General features: G+C 39.0%; 2 protein-coding genes across 3 annotated transcripts; both read right to left on the bottom strand.

Moving 5' to 3' along the window:
* Window positions 1–6,304: 6,304 nt before the first annotated feature.
* Window positions 6,305–9,096, bottom strand: LOC133851638 (protein NRT1/ PTR FAMILY 4.5-like). 2 transcript variants are annotated; one of them, XM_062288163.1, is made up of 6 exons: window positions 8,998–9,096; window positions 8,733–8,832; window positions 8,396–8,613; window positions 7,881–8,303; window positions 7,597–7,718; window positions 6,305–7,454 (listed from the first exon to the last, which is right to left on the bottom strand). In XM_062288163.1, the coding sequence occupies exons 1-6, from the start codon at window positions 8,998–9,000 to the stop codon at window positions 6,527–6,529; spliced, it is 1,794 nt and encodes a 597-aa protein (XP_062144147.1). In that variant the 5' UTR covers window positions 9,001–9,096; the 3' UTR covers window positions 6,305–6,526. The 2 variants fall into 2 exon arrangements, with proteins under 2 accessions (XP_062144147.1, XP_062144138.1); XM_062288154.1 differs by having other exon boundaries at window positions 8,964–9,046.
* A 1,450-nt stretch (window positions 9,097–10,546) lies between these two features.
* Window positions 10,547–14,485, bottom strand: LOC133860622 (uncharacterized). The gene is made up of 2 exons (XM_062296196.1): window positions 11,245–14,485; window positions 10,547–11,196 (listed from the first exon to the last, which is right to left on the bottom strand). The coding sequence occupies exons 1-2, from the start codon at window positions 14,483–14,485 to the stop codon at window positions 10,547–10,549; spliced, it is 3,891 nt and encodes a 1,296-aa protein (XP_062152180.1).
* Between the last annotated feature and the right edge of the window lie 2,307 nt (window positions 14,486–16,792).

The following is a 16,792-nucleotide window of genomic DNA, read 5'->3' as shown; positions in this document are numbered from 1 at the left end:
TTTTCTCTCTGTTTTGGGGTGAATTTACTTTTTTCTTCCTTGCAAACTACCTGTTGGTTAGCCTACAGAATAATCGTTATTCTGTTTCGGCGTCAATTTCTCTTAGATATATAGATATTTTTTTAACAAGAATTAATCTAAGGACTAATGAGCATCACTACATTAGTCCAGTAAAACGAGGATACAGCTTTTAATTAGCATTACTCTTGTCTAAAATGATCTCTTGAGAATCCTAAACAAAAATCATATAACTCGAAAGGCCTAAACAAAATGACCTTATGCTTGTCAGCTCTTGCCAAACTGATCCTTCTTCAACTCAGTACTTTCATCATTCTTAGGCCTGGCGTTCAGAAGAACCTATTGGAGAATGAATTTAAATTATATATATATATATACATACACATAGACGGGGCCAGAAAGTATTTTGAGCAGGGGCTAAGGCATTTTTGAACCAAAAAAATAAAAATAAATTATATATATATATATTAAACAAAAGTAATTATAGAAAATAAGGGTTTCATAATACATCAAATTTCATCCAAAACACTAATTAAAATGGAACTCGCCGTTTTTTTGAATCCCGAAAATCATCTATGATTGAATCTATGCTAATTGTAGCAGTAACTTCTCTTTCGATGTACACCATTAAAGAATCCGTTAGAAACTCATCTTCAATTTTGTTGCGAAGCCTAGTTTTGACAATATTCATAGCTGAAAATGCTCGTTCTGTAGTTGCGGTAGAAACATGAAGAGTAAGCACAAGTACAATAACTCGAAAAACAAGTTGGTAGATAGCTGATTTTCCGGTACTAACCAACCATTGGCACAATTTAGAAATATTTGACAGTGCTTGGAAACTCGAATGTTGAACTATATTATGCTTATAATGGTTAAGTTTTATTTCCAACTGTTTCTTTTCAAGATTAGTAAAATTTTGCGGATAAAACTTGTTTACCAACTGACAAATATCATCAATTCTAAAAGATTCACGTGCGGCTCGAGGATCAAGAGCTAAGCCGAGAATAAGCAACTCTACTGCATGCTTACTAAATCGGCGATTTAATTCTTGCAATTGAGAATCTATAGAGGCACAAAAAAATCCACTCGATAATGTTGCTCAATTGTAAAGTCGGCTTGTTGATGACGAGCTCGACCTCGCCTCTCATAACGGGCATTCATATCTGGGACATCTATATTGCGTTTCTCTCAAAATGACATTACATTGGTAAGTAAATCATCCTATTTATCATTTCTATATTGTTGGATATATGCTTTAGTTGATGAAACAAGATTCATAGCACTTAAAATGTCTTGAGATTTTGATTGCAATTCTTGACATAGATGATCAGTAATTTGCATCATTTCTTTCATGAGATGCAATATGAAGACAAATTCAAATGAAGTCATTACCTGATAAACTGAATCTGCTTCTGCTCGTTGGGAAGAAGTAGTTCTCACATCAATGATTTTAAGAATAACTTCACAAGCTGGACTAAAATTTTTGATCAAGCTAGAAACTAATCTCAAGTGAGAACTCCAACGAGTATCTCCAGCCCGTTGTAAAGTACTAATTTGATTACGTCCCCTTCCATTCTCAATCTCATTATTTTCCATCAGGTAAGCAATTTCAGCAGTTTGAGAAATCTGCAATTCTTCAAATCGATTGCATGAGGCACAAACAATAGAATTCAAATTAATGAAAAATTGATGAACAAGAATAAATTCTTTTGATGCCGCTACTAATGCCAATTGCAAACGATGTGCAAAACAATGAATATAGTAGGCATATGGACAATCATTTGAAATCAAAGCTTGCAACCCATTCCACTCACCTCGCATGTTACTTGCATCGTCATATTCTTGCCCTCGAATATTTTCAATGGCTAGCTTATGTTGAGACAATACAAAATATATGCCCTTTTGTAGGATTGGTGCCGCAGTATTAGCGACATGAACAACCCGAAAAAAACATTACCACACAAAACCATCTTTGTCGACAAATCTTAAAACTATAGCCATTTGCTCTTTCATTGACTCATCACGAGCTTCATCAACCATTATGCAAAACTTCGCATTACCAATTTCTTTGCGAATTGTCTCCTTCACTTTGGTTGAAAAAATATATAAAATTTCTTTCTTTCTCATTGGTGATGTATAAGAGGCATTTTTTTGGAGCTTTAGCTATTACTTCAGCAATCTGTTCATTATATGAAACCATTAAATTCAATATTTCAAGAAGAGGTAGTGGAGGAGAGTACTGAGTAGTGGAGAAGAGGTATTCTTGTTTTAGTTTTTTTTTATTAAATATTAAAAATTCTTGATTCAGTTGTTTGGCTAGAAAATTGCTTGACGACGACATTTGATGTTTATAGCAAATCTGTAGATTAAGAGGGCCTATTTTTTTTATTTTTTATTTTTTTTAGGGTTATTTGGTTAAGGCAGAAAATTTAATTGGGTAAGGGCCAACATCATTTGAGAAGGGGCCAATGGGCTAGAATTGTTTTTTTTTTTTTTTTTTTTTTTTTTCATCCTTATAAATTTTTTTTTTCAAGAAATTGGGGGGGGGGGGGGGTACCTGAGTAATTTTAAACGTCATACCCATGTCCCTCTAAAAATGATGTGGCTTTTAAAATCACCATGTGATCAAAATTCAATTTTAATCAATCACAAGCTCAATGGTGATTTTAAAAGCCACCTCATTTTTAGAGGGACACAAGAGGGACATGGGTATAACATGTAGCATTACTCGGGGTACCCCCTCTCCTTCTCTGCATATACATATAGGTAACATGCAAATGCAACAATGAGAGAAGGGATGGATATCTCTCACCTTCCTAAGCACGATGTTTTCGTTGATTAAAGTTGAGATCTTCTCCTCTAACTTGGAGTTCCTGTCCTGCAATTCTTTGGCTCTTGATTCCAGTTCATTCACATATACCTTCTTCCTTTCTCGGGCTTGTTGAGCAGATACTCTGTTCCTAAGCAACCTATTTCAAGAGGAAAATGCTATGTTGATAGATTACGAGAAATTTAGTCATTCAATTATACACTAATATGATGAAATAGTTATAATCAACAATATGATCCAACCACCGCAGTTCACTGTATAATTTGTTCCACACCAAATTGGGGGGGGGGAGGAGGAGTGGTTGTAACCACTAGATTTGGTGCAGAACAAACCGATAGCTCTATTATGGTGCAAACCATAATTGATACACTCTTTTCCACCATATCGGTATGGTTGTAACAACTAAATCTAGCTCATGGGAAGTGGTCGTAATTATAGCAATTGCTCATGGGAGTGGTCGCAACCACAAAATCTGGCTCATGGGGGTGGTAGTAATTGTCTCGATGGCTTAGAGGTGATGCAACCATCCCTTAGAGTTTGATGGGAAGAACAATCACCTTCTCACCTTAAGAGGGTGGTCAGCAACCATGGGAGTGGCTAACCACCCCTTAAAACTTTAAAAGTATAAAATGGAAGGGTGGTCAAGTCACCCCTTAATTACTTTGCTTCTTCTTCTTCTTCTTTCTTTCTTTCTTTTTTTTTTTTTTAAAAGATTATGTGGCACTCATGAGCCATATGGATTGTCAAAGTCAGTTTAGTAGTTGACATGTCAGTTTGTAAGCCCTTATAGTACATTTAGTAGTATCCTAACATTTGTTTTCAGACACGTCTCAAATCTTTCTTTACACGTTACTACGGTACTAGCAATTTTAGGGCGTGTAGGATGCAATTTTCGACACCTTGTATTTTGTAATTTTCTTTCTTCTTCTTCTTCTTCTTCTACTTTTTTTTTTTTTTTTTTGTTTTTTTTTGTTTTTGTTTTTGTATTAGTGCCTACATGTTAACTGATATATCAATTTGACATATGTGACGTCCCACATCGCCTGAGAATGAGCATGTGCTTATATGTATAAACACACTTTTCTTGATACAACGCGTTTTAAAGTCGTGATGATCATGAACCTATCAGAACTCCGCAGTTAAGCGTACTTTTGCGAGAGCAGTACTAGGATGGGTGACCTCCTGAGAAATCTGGTTTGGGAAAGCCAAAAGTGGACAACATTGTGTCGTTGGGGGTGGATCGTTACAAATGGTATCAGAGCCATTGCCCAACCTGAGATGGGGGAGCGTTCACAAGCCCATGAGGGTCGTCAATGGGCACTCGCCGGGATGCCAAGAATGGGTGATCCCATGAGAGTCGCCAGCGGGGACGCTGGGTCCCAAGAAAGGGGTGATTGTAATGTCCCACATCGCTTGGGAATGTGGATGTGCTTATATATATAAACGCACCATTCTTGACACAACGCGTTTTAAAGCCGTAATAAACCTATCAAAACTCTGCAGTTAAGCGTGCTTCTGCGAGAGCAGTACCAGGATGGGAGACCTCCTGGGAAGTTTGGTTTGGAAGAGCCAAAAGCGGACAATATTGTGTCGTTGTGGTGTGTCGTTACAGCATATATTTATGAAGTTTGATAAATACATTTTTTTTGTGATACATATATTATGCTATAATTTATATTTTGAATTGTAATTACCACACTTTTATATATTATAATAAAAATATACTATATAAAAAGAACAAAAAAAATTATTTATTATTATATTTTATTATTTTAATTCCGCCCCTACTAAGATAGATTCCTGGCTCCGCCACTAGAAGGTTGTGAGTAGAAAGCAAGGCTGGCTCCATGGCTAGGCGAGTTAGGCTACCACTTAAGAGCATTTGTAGTGAAGTCGTCAAACAGACGAAATCACCAAAATCAGACGATTTTGCTCAAAATCTCGTATCCAACAAACTCTCTACATCTACAGTACATTTGCTGATTGTCAGAAACCCTCGTCTGATGAGACAAGGGAAAACACGATCGTCTCTTCTTATTTTTTATTTTTTTTATTCCATTTTCACGGGATGAGCAGAAGATCAACACCAAGGTCGTTGATGAGCAGAAAATCAACACCAAAAGTATCACAGGGGAGACACCACAACCGGAAATCACAGGGACCACGACTGAAAATATCACAGCAAACACACAAGAAATACAATCAGCCAGAACAGGGAGATCAACACAAAAAATACACACGGTTCACTAAAAACCATTAATCAATAATAGCCCAAATTAATCAATAATAGTCCAAATAAAAAACTCAAGAAATTACCTTAAGATTTTTCTGTTTAATCCTAGAAAATTCATCAAAAGTCATATCTCAAGTCACCGGAAAACACCTATCGGGAACCCACTGGAATTGACCCGATTTTCACCGGAAAATCACCTCACGTCCATCGGAGATGGGTTCTGGCCAACGACCCATGGATGTGGGTCTCTGTGTTCGTCGGATTGCTACGGGTCTTCCACAATCGAGCTGGGTCTCTCAAGTCTCAGGTCTCTTTTCCTCTCTCGGTATCTGCTTCTCTCTCACAGAGTCTCTCATCTCTCTATTTTAGGTCATAGAGAAGAGAAAAACGACGGGTCAGGAAGGCAAGAAATGGAGAAGAAGAGAAGAGAAGGGAAGAGAAGAAAAAGGAAAGGGAGGACTGAATTCTAGAAGAGTCCGAAAGTTTGTTGGTTGAAAAGTTATTAAAAAATAATATTTATTTTAAAGTGGAGAATATTTGGGGAGTTTGATATTTAGAGCTTTTGAAAACTAGGTAGCTAAAATAACAAAAGTGATATTTTTCGTCAAAATTAGCTGAAATTTTGCCGACTTCACTACAGATGCTCTAAGGCCTCCAATTTATAAAAGGCCTAAAAAAAAAAGCTTTTTATATTAAATTTGTAAGTAGGGTTAGTCATATAATCTATTAAAAAAAATATACTAATTAACACAACTTAAACATGAAACTTTAATTAGTAATATATATTCCAAAAAGCTAAAAGAATGATTTTTAAATTAATTTTTCTGTATTTAATATAAAAATGTATTATATTAATATTTTAAAGTAAAAAAGGATCATTTTAAATTCCAACTTTTGCCTTAAGATTCAATATTTATTGAGCCGCCCTTCGGTGGAAAGTCTACCATTTATATACCACGGTGGTTGGTGCTCCTCCTCCCTCACTGATCGATCGACAACCTCAAAAAATAGGTCGAACCTAGTAGATTCAGGTTATTTGGTAGCATCGGACTGGTCGGTTTTGGCTTATTTGATGCCCAGCCTTAGATTTAGCTCTACTTTGCCATGTCCAACGAGACAATATTCCAGTCTAGAACCCCTGCGATTTATTATCACAGATTCACAAAGCCTTCTGTATTAATTAATGCCTTGTAAATCTTGGCCACCATTCATGAACGCTTCAAATGTAATGAGAAAGTCCTTAATTTATTAATATATAGAGCATATATATTATCAAAAAAGAGAACTACAAACCATTTTGTTGGATTGCAGGGGAGGAGGAAGGATTGTATAAATATGTAGGAAATATATAATTTATTAGGACATGCATGACTACTTTGCTCAACCTTCAGAAATGGTGGTCGAGTTAAGTTGTCATGCATGTACGTAAGATTACTTAACCTAACTCAATTCTTTCTCTGATCTTCTTGCTCTTGGTCTTTGGATATAAAGCTCATAGTAGTAGTAGTAATAGTAGCAGATAATGATTGATCTGCGCCGCCTGCTTGGCTTGATTTGAGTAGCATTTCTTCATCAATCGGATCATCCGTTTTGTACTTGTACCATTTAGCCCAAAACACGTAATTAACAAAGTTGAGAATGCTGAGAACTGCCAAGAACCAGTAGAAGCGCTCCAGATGGCTCTTATTCATGTCACGCCCTTCCAGCCACCCCGTCTTGCTCTTACTCAGCTTACCGGTGACCAAGTTTATGAGCTCAACGAACGCGGTGCTCAAGTAGTAGCCGATGGACAAAGAGAGCCAGGAGAAAGAAGTGGAAAGGGATCTCATGCCAGCAGGGGCCTCCTTATAGAAAAACTCCAGGAGCCCCACGAGTGTAAACATATCCGCAATTCCGAAGATGGCATAATGGAAAGACAGCCAAAAGAGGCTGATTCGGTGATTGTGGTGGATGAATTCGTGCTTCCTCTTCACTTCTATGATGCCTGCTATAACCATTGAGATTGCGGAGAGGACAAGCCCAACCCCCACTCTCTGCAAGTGGGTTATGCCGTTGGGGTGGCCTGTGATTTTACGCAAGATTGGCACCAAGGCAAATTCGTAGACGGGTATGAGAAGCGACATGAAAACTAAAGGAATGACGGGAATTGAGGCTGATGGGACATCAAATCTGTGGATGTGTGTGTTCATGATGGTCCCCTGTTGGACGGAAAAGGTCTGCAACTGGGCTAAACATGTGTTCATGAGGATGGTGCTTAGAATAATGGGCATCATCCTTGTCAGAATCTTCACTTCTTCCACTTGCGTTACGCTGCAGACCCTCCATTTTCCTGCCTCCGTGCCTTTTGGCAGAACAGCCGCCTTGTCTAGTAATCTAGCCAAACATATAAGTCCGATCAGTACGTTCACATTCTTTAGAAATAAGTAGTGATCATTTAACATATTATTTAGTCCTTTCGTTAGACGACATAAAGGTCTATAAACTTTAATAACAATTGCTTGCTAAGAAATCCTGCCTGAACTGGTTGCTGTGGGGGATGAGCTCTCCATTTGAAAGAGACTTGCGATCGCGTAGCTCATATAGTTCGTCCGAGTTGGGTACGTCTACCCTCCAGTTCTTCACTGTCACCACCAAAACCTGTAAGGAATATCGTCTCAAATGAGTTCTACATGGAGTTAATAGCCCATTTGTTGGCTAGAGCTAGTAAAAATATAAATTAAATGATTAAATTCATCTTCTCTTATCGATTAAGATTTTTAAAATAAGTGATAATTTAATATGATATTAGGTCAAAAATACCTGTAAGACTCTCAACAACGAACTTTCTCCGGGGACCCGAACACGATAAAATGGCTTTCCTAATGCAAGACAGACAAGACCAACAAATGCGCATGACATGGAGATGCTAAAACCTTTGTCCCACCCAAGATGTGAGTTGACATACACCACAAATGTTACACCAATAGAAGCCCCAATGGTAATGCTAAGCAGAAACAAATTGAAGAAGGTGGCTATTTGCTTGCGTTCTTCAGGGTGCTTGTCGTCAAACTGACCAGCGCCTAAAGCTGGAACAGAGCCTCTGATTCCACCTCCTCCAAGTGCCACCAACCATATCGAAGCATAAAACAGCAAGGCTTTTGTACCATGCACGCAGGTTGTCTCCCCACAAGGTTCAGGTTGCAGTTTATGATAATGGGATTGAATTATAAGCAACATATATCCCTGAAAGTATAACACCCCAAAGCATATATCATTGATTTCAAGGGTTGAGCTAGGATCGGATGCTTGTTTCTACTTAGAGAAGTAAACTTTACCAGTAGTTGAATCCCACCAAAGAGTACACAAGTGTTGAGATGAGTCATATAGGTATCAGAGATGAACCCTCCAACGAGTGTCAGCAAGAATGTTGTACCCAAAAAGTTCGTGGTTGTTGTTGCAGAGCCAGAGAGATCAAAGTGCATGATGAACGAGAAATATAGAACCAGGCTTGCCATGTTAGCCACAAAGCCTATGTTATCCAGCCCCATCATCGCTGCAAGATATAAAATAGTGACGTTAATGAGTCCAACATTCTGATTATGGCTTGTACGTGTTCTGTGCCCTGTGCCATTTTCATTTGAAAATGGTCATGTTGTGCATTGAATTACTTACCAAAGATGAAATAGGTGGCTCTAAATCCTCCTTGTCTCGGATTCTTCATGTTCATGGGTTGGCATCCAAAATCTTTGACACCAACTTCATCGTTCAACCCCTACAAGTTTGAATAAACACCGATTTGAGAAACTGACATGTTGCAAAGTAATTGTTGATGCCGGTTATAGAGAGAGGGAGACAAAGTCACAAAGAGACATGCATGAACATCCATAGTTATAATTATAAAACCTCCACAAAGGAAGTGAAAATTAAAAACATGCACCATGTGGTATTTTAGCGGTAAGAACAGTAATTGGCGACTGCATAAATCCTAGGAAATTTTTCTCTGTTTATTCCATCAAGAAGTATAGTGTTAGCTTTGTTCATAAGAAGAAAAAGAGGTACTAATTAATTTGTCCATGTGTACCTGCAATCCAGCTTCTTTTAATTTTTTCTATCCATTTTCTTTTGTTTGACCTACGAAATAAAATATTCCGTGCTCCTCGGCTTGTCTGGTGGATCTTGGAATCTTATGAGTTTGTCCATGTGCACCTGCAATCCAGCTTCTTTTAATTTTTTTCCATCCATTTCCTTTTGTTTGACCTACGAAATAAAATATTCCGTGCTCCTCGGAGTGTCTGGTGGGTCTTGGAATCTTATGAGTTTGTCCACATTAGCACCAAATTATTTTTATTAATTAGGATTAGTAGAGGAAGGGTGGTATAATTATTCTGGTTAATTGCCTTGAGAAATATATAGTCTTGAAAAAACTGGCCTGATCAGCAAAATAAAACTAGCTAGACTTTTTGGGCCTGGGTTGGTCCCGGCGATGCCTTCGATCCCCAGCTTGACATATTTTGAAGATATTTTATATTTTATATATATATATTTTTTTTTGATGAATAAATAGTGAAGATATATATTACATTAATGTACGTACAGTTCTACAAAATCATTGAATCCTTATCATGATGGATATTCCATTGATGACTATTTGATGAGGAATTGAAGTTCTGTTGAAACTGAATCTGTTGGGGGCATTGAAATTGATCTCTAATGTCAAAAGTGGGATACATCTGCATTATAATACTAATAATCATGATGAATGTCCACTATTGATTTTGTGACTTAAAAGACTCGTTACAAGAGTTTCATATATAATATTCAGCTCTTCTCGGATTTTGCAATCAGTTGATAATGGTAAAGGAAACCTCGTCATCGATCAAAGACTCAGATTGTGAATGTCCGGCTCTCTCTCTCTCTCTCTCTCTCTCTCGTTTGAGGTGACTCAAATTTACAAATAATTGATAACTACCATTCTCAGATCTTGCAAAGTACAACTGAATATACAGATGGGTTGACTAGTAGATTTGCGTCACCACGTTGGATGGTGGATGTGTTTCTAATTAGGTCATCACGTTGGAAACCTCAGAGCAGTACAGATTCGTCCAACAGCTAGCTACTACTTTGATGTAACTGCAAAATGTTGGAGTCATCCGCTTTTTGCAACTTTTGTCCTCCCACTTTTTGAAAATAGGCAAACGATTTGAGTTGAAATAGTGATGCTGCTCGCTCTTATGCTTGATAGTTGATGCTAATTGTGTTAGCATTGAAAGGAATATGTTCCAACGTGATTCATTTTGTAATTTAAATTTTGTTATATTTAAGGTTGTATATGATGTAATGATGTTACTTTATTTAATTTATTTATTTTTTAAAAAAACATAATATGACAATATTTGAAGATGTTTTTTTTTATTTTTTATTATTATTATTATTATTATTATTTTTTATTTTTATAAGTACAACAGTAACTAACTTACAAGAAGAATTCAAGGAACTTTAAAAGAGAAAGAAAAATCCATTCCAAAACAGGGAGGAATGAGCGAACTAAATGACGAAACAGAGGTGGGAATGCAGCTAGAGGTAAATCTAGTCGCGGCCCAATCAGCCACATAGTGGGCGCAGAAGTTTGCACTTCGGTTGATGTTACTAGTAGACCATCTAGTAGTGGATGAAATAGTTGAAAGAAACTCCGATATGATGGATGAAATACGCCAGTCTTGCGTAATCGTAGGATTATTGATGACGAGGTTAACAGTTAAAGAATCACCTTCAAAAATTACATGGGACAGTCCCATAGATGAGCACAATGTAGCTGCAAGAAGAGCTGCGGTTGCTTCTCCATACAAGGGGGTGCATAAAGGACTAATTCTTGTCAGTACTTGAATAATAGCACCCGTAGAGTCTCGACAAACGGCTGCCTGAGCTGAGAAATTCCTACGGATAACTGTATCATAATTAATTTTGAAGCATAGAGGAGCAGGCTTAGTCCAAATCTGACGAACAGGAGAAATTTTATTTGACCAAGCCCGGAAGTGAGTGTGAGATGTACGGTTGACATCAGCTGAGATTGATAAAGCATTCGGAGTCCAACCATCATGATGAGCTTTGTTACGAGAGTGCCAGATACGATCACAAGCTACCATTGCAAAAATCTAAAATAGATGAAAATCGTCAGATGGAATACCTATTGTTCCCGGATGCAGAATTACATTGAGCCAATCAGAAATTTCAGAAATACAGAGGGCTGTAATATCCAATGGCCAGAAAGAATTTCTCCAAATGACCCGCGCAATAGGGCATGAGAAAAAAAGATGAAGCTGCGAATCTGTTGAAGCAGAACATAAAGAGCAGGAAGAATCCCTTTGAGAAGATACAATAGACTGAGCAATTCGATCCTTGGTGGGGATGATGTTCCAGACCATTTTCCAGAGGAAAAGTTTGAGTCGGTGGTTGAGCTTCAGCTTCCACAATCCTTTCCAACTGCAAGGAGGAACAGGCAATACGGGAGCGGGCCGAGAGGAAACATATAAATGATGGGCTGTCTTGGAAGAGAAAACCCCTGAAGCCGATGCAGTCCAAATAAGAGAATCAGACGTAGCTCTAGTAGAGATTTTAAGAATTTCTGAAATTGTTTCCGGAGCAAAAAGAAAAATAAGTAGTGGGATATTCCAAGTTAAAAATTGTGGATGGATAAGAGTCGAAATCACCAACGGATAATCCAAACAGAGTCGCGAAACGCGAGGTACAGGTTGGAAATTGGGTAAAGTAGAAATCCACGGCGAATTCCAAATAGCCAGAGAACTTGAAGCATGAGGTATATAACAGGCACCCAATTTAAGCAAAGGGACAACAGAAGTGATGCCATTCCAAATATAGGAACCTGTGCTAAGAGGATAGGAGAGAAGAGATCCATATTTAATATATTTTTCCTTAAAGAGCTGGATCCAAATAGCATCATGATTAACAAGAAGCTTCCAACCAAGCTTAGCAATAAGAGAGACATTAATATCTTTCATCAAACGGAAACCCAAACCACCTTGATCCTTTGGCAGACAAATCGATTTCCACGACTTTAGAGAAAGATTATGAGCTTTGTTGACCGAGAAACCCCACCAAAAATTCCTGAAAGCAGCATCTAGTCGATTGCAAAGAATGTCAGGAAACAGAAAAGAACTCATTGCATAAGAAGGGATAGAAGAAGCTACTACTTTAAGCAAGACCGATTTCCCAGCCTGTGATAAAGTTTTAGATCTCCATCCATCTATTTTCCCCTTGACCTTTTCGAGGATATCCAAAAAAGGATATTGTTTAGAACGGCCAAAAAACATAGGAAGGCCCAAATGTTTAGCAGAAGTAGGAGTCGCAGCATAGGGGATGATATCCAAAATACTGGCTTTAATAGATGCAGCAGTATTTTCACTAAACAGAATATTAGATTTTTCCATATTAACAGTCTGTCCCGACCAAAGACTATATTTAGCCAAACAATCCTTAATAATACCAGCTTCCAAGGAGGTGGCATGTGTAAAGATAATCAGATCATCCGCAAAAAGAAGATGATTTAAAGGAAAACATCTCCTTGAGATCTTAAATCCCTGTAGACTTTGATGAAGGAGTCTGGAAATTACCTCAGTACCTAAAATAAAGAGAAAAGGAGACAGTGGATCACACTGTCGTAAACCACGAGAAGGCCGGAAAAGACCAAAAGGGGATCCATTCAGTAGAATAGAGAAAGAAGAAGTAGAAATACAAATCCGGATCCAATTAATCCAACTTGGATGAAACCCTAATTTTTCCATAATAATAAGGAGGCAGCCCCACTCCATTTTATCAAAAGCTTTTTTCATATCAATATTAACAGCCATTAAGCCACCTCTTCCCCTTTTGTTTTTAAGAGAGTGAAGCATCTCATGAGAAAGAATAGAATTATCCTGAATATGACGACCTGGTACAAAAGCAGTCTGAAATGGAGAAATGATCTTCGATAAGAGGGGCTTGAGCCTGTTTGCCAAGAGCTTAGAGATAATTTTGTAAATAATATTACAGAGACTGATAGGCCTAAAATGATGAACAGCAGAAGCTCCCAATCGCTTTGGGATTAAAGCAATAAAAGTATGATTCTGTTCTCTAAGCAAAGTGTTAGAAACGAAAAAATTATCAACAGCCAGCAGTACCGTAGTCTTGATACAGTCCCAATATTTGACATAGAATAAAGTAGTGAATCCATTAGGACCAGGCGCTTTTTCCTTACCCAAACTAATCAGTGATGCATAAATCTCTTTTTCAGAGGGGATAGCACACAACAGATTATTGTCAGTGTCTGTAATAACAGGATTAAAAAGGTCCAATACAGCAGGAGAGAGAAGCGGATCAGTGGAAGTGAACAACTCCTTAAAATGTGTGACAAAGGAGATACCAATATCAGCCCGATCAGAAATCCAACCCCCACCCGGGGTTTGTAGCATAGAAATGAAATTTCGCCGATGGCAGATAATAGTGCTAGTGTGGAAAAATCTGGTATTCAAATCTGTAGTCGTAAGCCATAATTCTCGAGATTTAGTTTTCCAAAGAGACTCTTCCTGAAGAAGGTACTCATCCAGCAGAGATTGAAGGTGAAGCTCTTTTGCTAAATTGGCATCCGAGGGATGGGCCTGTTGAACCTCATCAAGCAAAGAAAGAGTTCTATCCACCTTAGATTTAATATTCCCAAAATAATGCTTGTTCCAAAATTTGATAGCCTCCTTTGTTAGCTTAAGTTTTTTTATTAGACAATAAGAGGGAGAACCAGCTATAAAAGGAGACCAAGCTTCTTCAATAACAATACCACATGTAGGATCCCTAGTCCAAAACGCTTCAAAACGAAACGAACGAGGAAGTGAAGGTGAAAGTTGCCTAGTATTTAAAAGAAGGGGACAGTGGTCAGAGCTATGTGCTGGGAGATGAACTACCGAATACGATGGAAAATAATGAATCCAGTGACAATTTGCAACACCTCTGTCCATCCTTTCCTTGATTAAGCCAGAGCCTTGGCGGTGGTTAGACCATGTAAACGGATTGCCGCTAAATCCCAAATCAATCATTCCAAAGCCATCCATGAAATCCGCAAATAGATTTTGAGAGAAAGAGTCAAAAGCCCGACCCCCAAATTTATCATCAGGAGAGGTGATAGAATTAAAATCCTCAATGCAAACCCATGGTTCATTATAAGAAACCCCAAGATTATCCATAATCTTCCAAAAAGCTGGGCAAAGATTCTTGTAAGGAGGCCCATATACAAAGGTAAGCAAACATTTAACAAGTGGATCATCCGAATAGTGCCAAACACATATAATATTACAAGAGACATAAAAAGTAACAATATTTACATCAGATTTCCAAGCAAGTAAAAGGCCTCCCTGCAAGCCAGAGGGAGGAGCATGAACCATCAAAGTATACCCCAGTTGATGCAAAATGGGGTAGTAACAAAAGGAGCAGCCTTAGTTTCTGACAAAAATATAACATCAGGATTATGCTTCTTGACAAGAACCCTAAGACTGCGAATTGTAGAGGGTTGAGACAACCCTCTACAATTCCAGGAAAAAGTTATCATATATCAGGAGGGGGCATGGCCAAGCCAGCCGCCTCAAGGGGAGCAGAGGTATTAGCCACTACAAGTGAGTCTGCTTCCAACAAAAGCAATTGAGTTACACTTCTAGATTTTTTCCCGGCCTTATACACCTTTCTAGACAAAGGTGCAGTTGAAGGAAATAAGCCCACTGTGTCAACCCGAGTAGAAGGAGATGGTTTTGGAAAGAGGTCAGAGAGATCCGAAACTGCAACCCTTTTATTTCCAGACACCTTACTCAACTCGGAAAGTGGAGAGGGATATACTGCAGCACCATCTAAATCCTGAGCAACCGAGGCAGAAATAATTCCGTGATCCATCGAAGCAGTAGCAGTCCTCTGAGAATGATGAAGTCGGGGAGAAGACCTAAAAGGCCGGGAATGGGACGATTTGATGATATTAGGAATTTTGTAAGCACTAGGTTTAGGTGTCGGATGAGGGGAAGGCTGGACAATGGACGGTGGGAGGGAAATAATAGGATTAGTGTAAACCTGAGGTTGATTGGAAAAGGGAAAATGTGGGAAATCTGGTTGAAAAGCATGCTGAGAAATACCATGTGATCCAATATTATCATTGAAGAAAGGAGAGGATAAGGGCTGGCTTACTGGCAGATCACGCGGCAAGGCAGCTGGAGACGGTAGCAGTGTTTCAGAGTCGCGAGCAGAGACATCAGAGAAGATGGAGCTAGGCCCATGGTAGAAGTGAAGTGCAGAGGGCCCAAACAAGGTAAGGCCCGAAGAAGAGTGACCCATAACACCAGTTAATTGCTGGGCGAGCTGCAGGTGGCCCGAAGAACAATTCTGATCTGTTGGACCTTGGATGATTGGCCCAGTAATAGACGGGCCCATAAGAAGAGGAGGAACCTTAGAAGGCCCAAAACCTGGCGGGCCGTCTGGAGCAGATGAAGGTAAATACCGGGCGTCGATAAAGGTCGGCTGGGGGGGGATATTTCCTGGATCCTGAGGGTATACAATTTTTTCCTTACCCTTTGAACACGTGTCACCAGCTGAATGGGAAGATGTAGCAAAAGGATGACCAAGTGAACCCAAAAAATCCCTGCCATGTTTAACAGGTGGAGAGTCATTGAAGAAAGATCTTGGGCGTCGGCTACTGTAGGAAATCGCCATGGGAGAAGGCAAACCAGATTCGGAGCCACTCAAAGAGGTCGAAGAGCCAGCTGAAGGAACATGAGCTGGGCGTGTTGTTGGAACTCGAGTACTAGGATAAACATACCCACGAAGAGAGTGAACATACAACTCTTGCTAGTTAGGATGCAGGGGACCCGGGCAAAAATTCTTCCTATGACCAATTAAACCACAATAAACACAATAATCGGCCAATCTCTCATATAAGAACTTAATCCAAATCGAGGAAAGACCTTGGCGAGGAAGGAAAAAACTCGGGTGAAGAGGGTGCAAAATATTAACCGCAATTCGGATACGGAGATGGTGATGAGCTATAATTCCCTTTTTATCACCATTCTCTACATTAAGCACCTCGCCAATAAACTTTTTCCCTATCTTGATAGCATTAACAGCCGTCATATTCTGCAATGGTAAACCATGGACCTGCACCCAAAAATCACAAGTGGAAAGATCAACCTCTTCAATGGCCAAAACCTGTGGCCAGGGCTTAACAACCAACAGGGCCCCCTTAATATTCCATGGACCAGTTTCCATAATTTTACGAACCAGGTCCGCAGAGGAGATAGTAAACAGGAGGCGGTCACCAGGGAAAGGATCAACCAAAAATAAACCGACAAACTTCCACGCATGAACAAGAAAATCACGTACAGTATGCACCGATGGTGGATTGGGCGAAATGAGGCGGCCAAGTAAACGAAAGCCATCAGAAGAGGGGAGAGCAAGAGGGACAGATTCCAGAGAAAAAGGATCCTCACAGTTGAGAGCCTTTGTTGCCGCTATAAGTGCTTTCAAAGAATCAGAAGCAGAAGACATGATGGAAGGTGGGGCAGAGTTGGCTATTGGGTAAAAACATGTGGAAAGGTGGGAAAGGTGATGGTGAGGTGAAAGAGAAAGGTGAGTTACGTAGAAGAAAACAAAAAGGGTGAAGAGAAAGTAACCAGTAGTATGTGAGAAGTACTATTGAGACGATAAACTTATTGGAA

The sequence above is a fragment of the Alnus glutinosa genome, chromosome 1 (genome assembly GCF_958979055.1).
Source record: "Alnus glutinosa chromosome 1, dhAlnGlut1.1, whole genome shotgun sequence".
Classification (NCBI taxonomy): domain Eukaryota; kingdom Viridiplantae; phylum Streptophyta; class Magnoliopsida; order Fagales; family Betulaceae; genus Alnus; species Alnus glutinosa.
The sequence above is the reverse complement of the archived record's forward strand: the minus strand, read 5'-3'. Positions and strand labels throughout refer to the sequence as shown.